Source organism: Brienomyrus brachyistius, chromosome 14, assembly GCF_023856365.1.
Source record: "Brienomyrus brachyistius isolate T26 chromosome 14, BBRACH_0.4, whole genome shotgun sequence".
In the NCBI taxonomy this organism is placed as follows: Eukaryota; Metazoa; Chordata; class Actinopteri; order Osteoglossiformes; family Mormyridae; genus Brienomyrus; species Brienomyrus brachyistius.
The window spans coordinates 7,335,242-7,347,633 of NC_064546.1; the positions used below are offsets into that span (position 1 = coordinate 7,335,242).

The 12,392-nt window shown below is 46.8% G+C and overlaps 1 protein-coding gene across 7 annotated transcripts; it reads left to right on the forward strand.

Moving 5' to 3' along the window:
- The first annotated feature begins 248 nt into the window (after positions 1–248).
- Positions 249–9,381, forward strand: dtd2 (D-aminoacyl-tRNA deacylase 2). 7 transcript variants are annotated; one of them, XR_007382316.1, is made up of 7 exons: positions 249–321; positions 521–722; positions 823–892; positions 5,635–5,871; positions 6,835–6,904; positions 7,222–7,499; positions 8,308–9,381. XR_007382316.1 is itself a non-coding variant. In XM_048974962.1 (6 exons), the coding sequence occupies exons 2-6, from the start codon at positions 609–611 to the stop codon at positions 7,382–7,384; spliced, it is 654 nt and encodes a 217-aa protein (XP_048830919.1). In that variant the 5' UTR covers positions 249–321; positions 521–608; the 3' UTR covers positions 7,385–9,381. The 7 variants fall into 7 exon arrangements, 2 of the variants coding, with proteins under 2 accessions (XP_048830919.1, XP_048830920.1); XR_007382317.1 differs by having other exon boundaries at positions 7,225–7,499; XR_007382319.1 differs by having other exon boundaries at positions 5,635–6,904.
- The last annotated feature ends 3,011 nt before the right edge of the window (positions 9,382–12,392 follow it).

Sequence of the window (12,392 nt, forward strand, 5' to 3'; positions counted from 1 at the left end):
ATATCATTATAAAACATTCGAATAAATTAAAAGAAATTATCATGCCACTTCCCGATTGTTTTTTGGTTGATGTTAATACTGTGTCAGGATTATATATAGGATTGAAGTATTCAGTTATGCCTTAAAAGTTAGTACTTGAATATATTAATAAAAAATATAAAGTAGAAAAAAAACGAGCCGCCCTGGTAGCTTGTTGTCGCCTTTTGATGACGTTCACACTGTGCTAAAAGAGGCGTGTTTTTTGTGACGTTTTCATCCGAGTTCCGAGTCGGAGAGAAATAATCGAACACACCATTATAGTTTATGCCGGGTAATCCTCAGGTAAGGAAGGTTTCCCTCTTCATCTTTTTGCTTCTGTTAGTAAGTTGCACGCTTAGACGTAATAAAATGTTTAACTGGCACTTTTACTCGGAAATATTGTTCATTTTCTCCTTAACCATTTTTTGTCGTCCTATCTTACGGATACGGATCCTATCTTATATGGTCAAATGACTATTTTCCGTTTACATTTTTATTTTAGTTTCGTATCTGATCCCGCTGGTGGTGGTAGACCCTTTTCTTCAGATCTCCGAATGAAATAAGTATAAGACGTCAGCGCGTGATCAAAGATGACAGAAGAAGCAGGCACTCTTTCTCGTGCTAGGACTGTGGTACAGCAGTGTCTACACGCTAGACTTCAGGTCAAGCCAGCGGAAGGGCAATCTGAAGCGGAGTGGGTGGAGGTATGATCTTTAGTCAGTTGTACAAAGTTGTTTATCTTGGCCCTTATTTAGGTGGCTATGAATGTATCACGTGTAATGTGTTTCTCTTTCGTGCGCACAGATTCAGAGGGGAATCGTGATTTTTATCTGCTTTTTCAAAGGAGCAGAAGAAGATATTATTCCCAAAATGGGTATGTTGAAACATTTAGACTTACAGTAGTAATGCTAATTCTCATACATTAAATTCTTATTCTCTTACACTAATAATGATATACTCTTTAAATTATTTAAATAATGCTTAAAATTAATTGTTCCTGATTTAGGACTATTTGTGTGCATGCTTCCCAGGATTCATTTCTTGCAGTAATGTTGGGGGAAAGACAAATCAAGGTTGTGATCTTGTGTAGGTGTTATGATATTCAGTATATTCAGCCCATTGTATTTTTTGAGGTAAGTGGTGTTGAGAATTTAAGTAAAAATGCGGCCAATTAATCTTGGGCGGCTGAGGAAAAGGACACATTTCTAGAATGTCCCATTTTCGAAAGCTCTTTCTAATGCAATCTTGTACTACAGTGATGCATCTGGTTTTCAAATGCAGCCCTGGAAAGTTGTAGCCCCTGAAATGGGGCACAACTTTAGTTTTTGCTTAGGCAGTGTTGATTGGACAGACTGATTACAGTTAGATGTTTTAGACATGCTTGGAAGCCAGGCTTCTCTGCACAAGACAAGATAAACTACCAATAATATTAATGCTCATGATAAGTTCACATGGTGTTGGACTGTTGGTGGTGTTGGTTTTGCAGTATGCATTCATTCTGATGCATGTAGGAGCATAGAAGCATTTTGTTGAAACCTAAAGTGACTGTTTATCATTTCATACGTCATTTTTTGCCATGAAGTTATCCTTGGGTTTTGAGTTTGATAAGTTATGTAATTCTTAACTTATGTGATAACTTAAGTTCAGTGATTTTTAGTACACTGTTAGTTTGGTAGTTATCTTGCTAACTATGCTGTGTGTGTTCAAGCTTAGCTTTGAAGTCGTTTCAGTCTTTGAAGCAAGAGTGTAGACATGCTGCTAATGTTGTTTACTTAATCTTTTGATGAAAGATGGCAGAATTTACAGACAAGTACCTGACCTACTAAAATAAGAGAAAAATACCTTTTTTGGTTGTACTGCCAACCAAATTGATTCACCCATTTTAAAAATCAGAATCCGCCACTGGTTGCTACTGAATGCTGTAAAACTAATTTTAATAATATATTATAAGAGAAAAGACTGTTAGTAGAATTATAAGATATGTATAATCAAAGTTGGGAAAATGCAATGCATACATTTTTGGGTAATTTTTTTATCAGCAAAGTATGTCTAGATTAGGGAATATTTACATAGTTAAATAATGTTCAACCTCAGATTTTGGGGTGATCATTGGCAGCCTGCCCTCAAGTCACTCGAAAGGTAGCCAAATGTAATTGTCACAAAATTGCAATATCCATCCATCCATCCATCCATCCATCCATCATCTCCCGCTTAATCCGGAGTCGGGTCGCGGGGGCAGCAGCCTCAGCAGGGAGACCCAGACTTCCCTCTCCCCGGCCACTTCGTCCAGCTCCTCTGGGGGGATCCCGAGGCATTCCCAGGCCAGCCGAGAGACATAGTCTCTCCAGCGTGTCCTGGGTCTTCCCCGGGGTCTCCTCCCAGTGGGACATGCCCGGAATACCTCCCCAGGGAGGCGTCCCGGAGGCATCCTAATCAGATACCCGAGCCACCTCATCTGGCTCCTCTCGATGCGGAGGAGCAGCGGCTCTACTCTGAGTCCCTCCCGAATGACTGAGCTCCTCACCCTATCTCTAAGGGAGAGCCCAGCCACCCTGCGGAGGAAACTCATTTCGGCCGCTTGTACCCGCGATCTCGTTCTTTCGGTCACTACCCAAAGCTCATGACCATAGGTGAGGGTAGGAACGTAGATCGACTGGTAAATCGAGAGTTTCGCCTTTTGGCTCAGCTCTCTCTTCACCATGACAGACCGATGCAGCGCCCGCATGACTGCTGACGCCGCACCGATCCGCCTGTCGATCTCCCGCTCCATCGTTCCCCCACTCGTGAACAAGATCCCGAGATACTTAAACTCCTCCACTTGGGGGAGGACCCCATCCCCAACCCGGAGAGAGCACTCTACCCTTTTCCGGCTGAGAACCATGGTCTCGGATTTGGAGGTGCTGATTCTCATCCCAGCCGCTTCGCACTCGGCTGCGAACTGCTCCAGTGAGAGCTGAAGGTAACGGCTCGATGAGGCCAACAGAAACATATCATCCGCAAAAAGCAGTGACCTAAACCTTTAGGTCACCGAACCGGACGCCCTCAACGCCCTGGCTGCGCCTAGAAATTCTGTCCATAAAAACTATGAACAGAATCGGTGACAAAGGGCAGCCCTGACGGAGTCCAACCCTCACCGGAAACGAGTCCGACTTATTGCCGCCCATGCGGACCAAACTCTGGCCGGTCATACAGGGACCGATCCGCCCTTAAAAGGGAGCCCGGTACCCCATACTCCCGGAGCACTCCCCACAGGACCCCCCGAGGGACACGGTCGAATGCCTTCTCCAAGTCCACAAAACACATGTAGACTGGTCGGGCAAACTCCCATGAACCCTCCAGAACCCTGCTGAGAGTATAGAGCTGGTCCACTGTTCCACGGCCAGGGCGAAAACCACACTGCTCCTCCTGAATCTGAGGTTCGACAATCCGGCGGACCCTCCTCTCCAGAACCCCCGAATAGACCTTGCCAGTGAGGCTGAGGAGTGTGATCCCCCTGTAGTTGGAACACACCCTCCGGTCCCCCTTCTTAAAGAGGGGGACCACCACCCCGGTCTGCCAATCCAGAGGCACTGCCCCCAATGTCCACGCGATGCTGCAGATGCGTGTCAGCCAGGACAGCCCCGCAGCATCCAGAGCCTTGAGGAACTCTGGGCGAATCTCGTCCACCCCCGGGGCCCGGCAACCGAGGAGCTTTTTGACCACCTCAGCGACCTCCACCCCCGAGATAGGCGAGTCCACCCCCAAGTCCCCACACTCTGCTTCCATATCGGAAGGCATGTCGGTGGGATTGAGGAGGTCTTCGAAGTACTCCCCCCACCGACCCAAAACGTCCCGAGCTGAGGTCAGCAGCGCACCATCCCCACCATAAATAGTGTTGATGCTGCACCGCTTTCCCGCCCGGAGCCGCCGGATGGTGGACCAGAATCTCCTCGAAGCCGTCCGGAAGTCGTTCTCCATGGCCTCACCAAACTCCTCCCACACCCGAGTTTTTGCCTCAGCGACCGCCAAAGCCGCATTCCGCTTGGCCTGCCGGTAGCTGTCGGCTGCGTCTGGAGTCCCACAGGCCAGAAAGGCCCGATAAGACTCCTTCTTCAGCTTGACGGCATCCCTTACCACCAGTGTCCACCAGCGGGTTCGGGGATTGCCGCCGCGACAGGCACCGACCACCTTACGGCCGCAGCTCTGGTCAGCCGCCTCCACAATGGAGGCACGGAACATGGCCCATTCGGACTTAATGTCCCCCGCCTCCCCCGGGATATGGGAGAAGTTCTGCTGGAGGTAGGAGTTGAAACTCTCCCTGACAGGGGATTCCGCCAGACGTTCCCAGCAGACCCTCACTATACGCTTGGGCCTGCCAGGCCTGGCCGGCTTCCTCCCCCACCAGCGGAGCCAACCCACCACCAGGTAGTGATCGGTTGACAGCTCCGCCCCTCTCTTCACCCAAGTGTCCAAAACATGCGGCCGCAAGTCCGACGACACGACTACAAAGTCGATCATCGAACTGCGGCCTAGGGTGTCCTGGTGCCAAGTGCACATATGGACACCCTTATGCTTGAACATGGTGTTCATTATGGACAGTCCGTGACGAGCACAGAAGTCCAATAACAAAACACCGCTCGGGTTCAGATCGGGGGGGCCGTTCCTCCCAATCATGCCCCTCCAGGTCTCACTGTCGCCGCCCACGTGAGCATTGAAGTCCCCCAGCAGAACAAGGGAGTCCCCAGGAGGAGCGCTCTCCAACACCCCTTCCAAGGACTCCAAAAAGGGTGGGTATACCCCACGGTAAACCCCAATGTACAGGCACACAGCCTGTGGGCAATAAGTATGCCCACGCCCGCTCGGCGCCTCTCCCCGTGGGCAACTCCAGAGTGGAAAAGGGTCCAACCCCCCTCAAGGAGACTGGTTCCAGAGCCCAAGCCGTGCGTCGAGGTGAGTCCGACTATATCTAGCCGGAACTTCGCAACCTCGCGCACCAGCTCAGGCTCTTTCCCCATCAGAGAGGTGACATTCCATGTCCCTAGAGCTAGCTTCTGCAGCCGAGGATCGGACCGCCAGGGTCCCCGCCTTTGGCTGCCGCCCAGATCGCCTCGCACCCAACCCCTATGGCCCCTCTCATGGGTGGTGAGCCCATTGGAGGGGGGACCCACGTGCCTTGTTCGGGCTGCGCCCGACCAGGCCCCATGGGTGTAGGCCTGGCCACCAAGCGCTCGCCATCGAGCCCCACCCCAAGGCCTGGCTCCAGGGGGGGGCCCCGGTGACCCGCGTCCGGGCAAGGGAAAACGTGGTTCCAATATTTTCATCATCATAAGGGGTTTTTGAGCCGCGCTTCGTCTGGTTCCTCACCCAGGACCTGTTTGCCTTGGGTGACCCTACCAGGGGCATAAAGCCCCAGACAACATAGCTCCTGGGATCATTGTAACACGCAAACCCCTCCACCACGATAAGGTGTCGGCTCCCGGAGGGGAAAATTGCAATATAAAATGCAAAAATTCTACTTTTTGTTATCTGTATATACTTTTAAGAAATTGAAGAATTTCTTCATCGGCCTTCCAAAAGACAGTTAATCTTTAAATTAGACATTGTAAAAGATTTAACTTTCTCTGTGCCTCTCCACAGTGAACTCCCTGCTTAATGTTAAGCTGTGTGAGACAGACTCTGGGAAACATGTGTCTGTGTTGGACTTGCCTGGAAGTGTACTCATTGTGCCCCAGGCCACGCTGGGGGGCAAAGCCAAAGGCCGAAGCATGCAGTACCATGGAAACATTGGCAAAGACGATGGATTGCGGCTGTACAGCCAGTTTGCCTTGCAGTGTGAGAAAGGGATGGCAGCATCCAGCAAATGTACTGAAGCAGGTATGGTTGTAAAATATGGGACCTATGGAAACAGACAAGTACTGAGCCTAGATACCAATGGACCCTATACACATCTTATAGAATTTTAATCATAGGATATATTTCTGTCTTCTCATACTTGCTTTTCACAAGCAGTGGGGAAAAAATAAATAAATAAAGATATATATATATATATATATATATTAGTTCATGAACTCCGGATCATAACATAGAAAAGAAAAACTTTTTTTTTTTTTTACAAAATGGGCATTTTTGATTTTTTTTTGTGTTAAATTATGTGTGTAATGTAGGTAAATGTCACTCCTGTCTTTGATAAAATAAAGTAATGTAAAGAATGTAATTTAAGTGTGTGGTTAATTAACAATATTTTTTCCCATTTATTTGTATGCTCCGGATTGCGGATGGATCTTTTTCAAAAAATTTTTGTAGCCTTGCACAGGGAATAAACCTGGGCCCATATTCATAAAGCATTTTATTGTATCACTAAGAGCACTCCTAAGTCACACTAAGGGCTTTATTTTGTCGATCTAATGCAAAGCACAAAACGCAACTAACATTTATGGGTATGTTCAAATCCATTTAGCTATTTTAACAGTGGGAAAAAACAGACTTTGCACCAGCGCAAGGTGAAGCAGGCGTGGCATGAGGTAGCAGCGAACGTGTCCTCATTTTCCCGCATCACCAGATCACCTGCTCATTGCAGAAAGCAGTATAATGATGTCAAAAGATGGGGAAGCTCACTGCTGAATGAGCATGGTGGCTTGGAACAGGGATTTAATTATGCTTGTGTGTTTTTTTTTTTTTTTTCTTAATTTTGAAAATTATAATGAGAAATGCAATTTGAATTTTTGTTCAAACAAAACAATCCACAGTTTTTAAGATCTTTTAATTGACTTAATTGGGGACACATTGGAGGACTTTAGAAGGCATGATGCTGAACTGTATGTGCTAATTCCAACAAAGGAGTGTATGCCGGCCACAGCACGGGCAAGGAGGGATCAGCTGACAGAAGATCTGAATCATCTGTAGTCTGGTAAGGAATCTAAAGTGTGAGATGTAGAAAAATGTCAGGCCCATTGCCTTTTATTTCATGGAGGTATGCTCTTCTCTTATTTTAATCTTTGATTAGTTCCATTTGCTGTTGGCATTTATGCTAGCAAGTGGAGTTTTTTTCTTAAACGTTTAAAATTTTCAGTTCTACCAAACTCTGTTACCAAGGTTATTTCCAGGCATTGCGGAATTTGTCTGTCCATTTTATTTACTCAATGGAAAAAAATGATGCACTTCCTTACGAAACCTAAATGACAGGCTATTAGCCAACATAGAATGATGAGCAAAATGGAATTTCAGCAGCTTCATAGCAATGAAGATGAATCGGATCCTTCATGGACACCAGCCCCAAACAAAAGAAAACCCAACTAGCCACATGGACCAGCTGCTGCTCCTTTCTCAGTTGGTGTTGGAAAGGAAGCACATAATCAAAGGCAATTTCAGACCTGTAGCTTCCATATAAATGCAGCTGACTCACTCGTGCTGAGGACTGCAGACGACTGAAAAGTACTGGTACGCACTACAGTCATAGTCGAGAGCAGAGATTGCAGCCTTGAAACAAGCAAATTCTGCTACAGGTATGTCTATAACATGGGTTGATAGGTTTGCCAATTTTGAAATCAATCTTTGTTATTGTCATGTACACATTTATGTATATTTATTTAACTAAATATACATAAGTTTTATTAGAAATATTATGCTCTATGGACAGTGATCAGTGAAATACAAGAAATAGTTATGTATTTGATGAAGAGGAGGCTTGGCATGAAAAGCCTCACCTACTGCCCATGTGGCATACAGCGTGCTTGGTTACTCAAACAGTAGCATAATCGGCCTGGTGGACTGCATTAATCCTGCAATACAGTTATTAATGGAAATGCATAGTTTTTTGTAAGTAATGATTGCAATTATGACAAAAGCTTTTTTGTTGTATTTAATGAAAGCCATCAAATAACAGAATCTCATAACAACCACTCTCAAAAATGAAAGTGCCCACTAATTAAAGTACTTTTTAACGACCCCCCCATTTACATGTTTACAGTTATTGTAAACATGAAATTTGTATTATACCTAGCTCAGTTGAGTCATTGAGCTGTGCGATGGATAATATAGACAGCATTATGTATACTTACCTGTTGTAATGTAACTGTGGTCCTGATTGTAGGCTGAGATATAGCGTGAGAAGCCATGTCTTACATGGATATCCACTGGCTCCCACCAGGTGACATCCAGCTGTAATATTATGCCTTTCAAACAGCTGTCCCAGGGCACTCTCCGTTAAGATGCGCAACTCGTGTGTAGGTCCTGGCCAGTTTGCAAAATGATAAATGTAGATTGATACAACCTGTGTGTTTATGGTGTGCTTTTTTCTGTTAAATCGTTCAGCACAGGTCAGCACTACATAACTGCATTATCACTTCAAGTTTGCCAATGATACATCAGTTGTGGGTCTCATCAACAACAGTGATGAGATGGCATACAGGGAAGAGGTGACAAGACTCACTGGCTGATGCATAGACAACAACTTGTCTCTAAATGTGGACAAAATGAAAGAGATGATTGTAGACTTCAGGAAATAAAGCACTGAATACGCTCCACTCTTCATCAACGATTCCATCGTCGAGAGGGTCAGCAGCACCAAGATTCCATGATGTCCATGTTCTCAAGACGGATGCATCATGATGGTGACATGATTGACAAACTGACATGTCTGAAGGAGATTCTTTCTCTGCTTTATGTGCCAGTGTGGCTGAAGGCAAGCATTGGTGCTAATGCACCTGTCCTGGACTTGCTACTTTTCTCAGACATGATGGAAAACTGCAGTATGGAAGAAAAAGTGGCAAACACTGTGCTGGCCAGGCTAAGCAACCATCAATGGTACTTCACACAAAAGACTATACTATTTATACTGTTTAGCAGCCATTCATTGGCCATAAAATGAACGAAGCAGGATATTGCAGCCAACTTCGGAGAACATCAGAACTCAGAAGACCTATGTTCTCAGATTTGACACAATGTAGAGTATGAGCCGAATTAATTGGACCAGAATCTCACATACTGTTTCGTGCACTGAATGTCAGAAGCAGTTGGCTGAACTTATCTGTTGACTAGTGGCATTCTGGCGATATCTGCACAAACAAAACATTAGTTCACTCAGTGAAAGTTGTCAATGATACAGCTGAGCACAGTCAAACTCATCACTGACTTTGCCACATGTATTATTACAGCCCAGCGAACAGCCTTGCTGCAAGCTGTTGAACATTAGACAGTTGTATCCAGACTATCAAAAGAAAACGTTAAACATTAAAGTTGGCTGACTGCAGCCAAACACTGAAAACAATAGTACCCGATTATAATTACAGTTGGATTGGTGTTTATGACCCATCATTGTGCCTACATTTATGTTCTTGTGTAACAGTATTGTCAATTTTCTGTTTTAATAAAATCTAATCAATCCGTGTTATGTGAGTGATGCACAGGATAGACACTGACACAGACCGGGTTCAGAGAAGTGGTTTTATTGCAGGACATGTCGTTAAAATAAATCCTGGTGACCAGCAACAGAGTCCAGAGGGCGGAGATCAGACAAAGATCAGAGTCGATAAGTCGGGCATGGGTCGAGCGATCGGTGAGGGAGTCTAGAGGGAGAAGGCGGAGGTCGGAGTTGGCGTTGCCAGTGAAACAGGGGACAGGCAAGGCTCGGGGTCTGGAACACAAAGCAGAGGTCGGTACACAGGAAAATAGGTAATAGGAGAAACACCATGAAGATCTTGCAACCGTGCCAGGGTGATCGGCTTCTAGAAATAGATCTGGGGCCTCATGTATAAATGGTGTGTACGCACAAAAATGTTGTGTATGTCCATTTCCACACGAGATATATAAAAACGAAACTTGGTGTACCGCTACGCACATTCTCAGAGCAGCTCCAGACATGGCGTATGCACGTTTCTGCTTGGTTTTGTAAATGGACAGCACCCAGTGGCAAATCATTGCTACTGTGGTTTCCCTTTGTAAACTTACAATCATAACGCTGACTTTATCCAATACACTGACTGTCAGGGTTACCCTGGTAAGGAAGCATGGACCCAGGAGTGCAGGACAAAACGATCTTTATTAGATCAATCAGGCAGAGGGCTTTCACAGGGCGAGATGGGTAGAATGGTCGAGGTCGGAAAGAATGGTCAGAAGCCGGGTTGGTCAGTCCTACGGGCCAGCACGGGACACGGAGACACAGGGAAGGGGAGACGAGCACACAGCTGTTCCCATATCAGTAGGGTGTGTCCCCCCAGGCCTGGATACATGCAGCGATAAGGGGCAGAGGGGAGTTGTACAGCCATTGTATCTTCTCCTGCAGCAAGTCGGCCCACAGCTGTTGTAACTGGCCCTCAAGATCCTGCAGATTGGCACTGAGTCTGAGTTGACATCCAAGTTGATCCCAAAAATGTTCCATTGGGGAAAGATCAGGGGACCTGGCTGGCCACAGGAGGACCTCAACATGATACAAGCAGTACATAGACACACATGCCATGTGTAGATGGTCATTGTCTTGTTGAAAGACTGTACTAGGGTAAGACATGTGGATGCAGGATTTAACTGATGTAGCACTGTACCGTCAGGGTCTCCCAAATTACTACTAGAGATGATCTGAAGTCATACCCTATGGCTCCCCACACCACGAGTTACGCCGGTGTGATTCTCCACAGCATTGGCAGGATTGATCCTCTTCCCACAGCACCACCATACGTGCCCACACCGATCATTAGTAGTAATGCAGAACCTAGATTAATTGCTGAACATGGTACGAAGCCACTTGTCATCAGTCCATGCCTCCCAGTTACGGCACCACTCCAAATGCAGCCATCTCTGCACTGTTATTAATGGCAGCCTAAGTTTGGGATGGTGACCCCATAGTCTGGATGATGCCAGTCATCAAGGCACGATGCAGGATGACATGGGGTGTTGTAGAGAGTCCAATACCTGTGTCCAGATGGCAGGCGCAGATGTCATGGGGTTCTGTAATGCTTGGAGCACTATATGACAATCCTCCCTTGGTGTGGTCTATCTTGGATGACCGGAACTTTCACAACATGTGTGGGTGCCCTCACGTGCCCATTAGTTCCAACATCAAGTGACAGGTGTGTGTGTTTGTGTGCATGCGCGTGAATAAACATTTACTGAAAAACATATTTATTAAAATAACTAAGACTTTATTCTGTCAAAGTTTTTAAAAATGTGTTTTGATGCATGTCACTAAATGCTGCTTAATAGTACCTAACCGGGGGTGCTCCCCCAGAGACAGTTGCTAGTCCATATAATTTCGCACCTAAAACATGACAGGGCTTTTGCTGTTAGAAAATAACGCATTTACTTAAAATACATTGACAAAGACGACAAATGTTTTTTATCTCTTAAATTATTAAAATAACTAAGGTATTAGTCTAACTGTCACGGGAATGGCACGGGCGGACAGGCGATCGTGTAGGCGGTGGGTCAGAAACCAGGCTGACGAGCAGGATCGGGGCAATCAGGAGTTTATTCGGGGAAAGGAAACACGGGAAACAAGCGAAGGCTAAGGACGACCAACACCACGCACATGGATCACGTAATGACGGACAACGGTCACAAGCAAGACTCGGACTTAAATACACAGGACTGATCAAAGTAATCGGACACAGGTGGAAACAATCAGGGAAGCACACATTGGTAAGCAGGGGGGCGTGGCACACACGAGGAGCGGACGAGCCGGGCATGACGCTAACATGGAGCCTGAGCTGGTGCGCGAGGTTGCGAAGTTCCGGCTAGATATAGTCGGACTCACCTCGACGCACAGCTTGGGCTCTGGAACCTTGAGGGGGGTTGGACCCTTTTCCACTCTGGAGTTGCCCCGCGGGGAGAGGCGCCGAGCGGGCGTGGGCATACTTATTGCCCCCTGGCTGGGTGCCTGTACGTTGGGGTTTACCGCAGTGGACGAGAGGGTAGCCTCCCTTCGCCTTCGGGTGGGGGGACGGGTCCTGACTGTTGTTTGCACTTATGTGCCAAACGGCAGTTCAGAATACCCACCCTTTTTCGAGTCCTTGGAAGGGGTGTTGGAAAGCGCTCCTCCTGGGGACTCTCTTGTTCTGCTGGGGGACTTCAATGCTCACGTGGGCAATGACAGTGAGACCTGGAGGGGCGTGATTGGGAGGAACGCCCCCTCCGATCTGAACCCGAGCGATGCTTTGTTGTTGGACTTCTGTGCTCGTCATGGATTGTCCATAATGAACACCATGTTCAAACATAAGGGTGTCCACATGTGCACTTGGCATCAGGACACCCTAGGCCGCAGTTCGATGATCGACTTTGTAGTCGTGTCGTCGGACTTGCGGCCGCATGTCTTGGACACTCGGGTGAAGAGAGGGGTGGAGCTGTCAACTGATCACTACCTGGTGGTGGGTTGGCTCCGCTAGTGGGGGAGGAAGCCGGCCAGGCCT

Bases quoted from the DNA above. Each gene is read 5' to 3' on its own strand.
- dtd2 (XM_048974962.1), top strand. From the start codon at position 609: ATGACAGAAGAAGCAGGCACTCTTTCTCGTGCTAGGACTGTGGTACAG. The intron at 5,872-6,834 runs GTATGGTTGTAA...ATTCCAACAAAG, and splicing joins CAGCAAATGTACTGAAGCAG to GAGTGTATGCCGGCCACAGC. The intron at 6,905-7,221 runs GTAAGGAATCTA...ATGGAATTTCAG, and splicing joins TCTGAATCATCTGTAGTCTG to CAGCTTCATAGCAATGAAGA.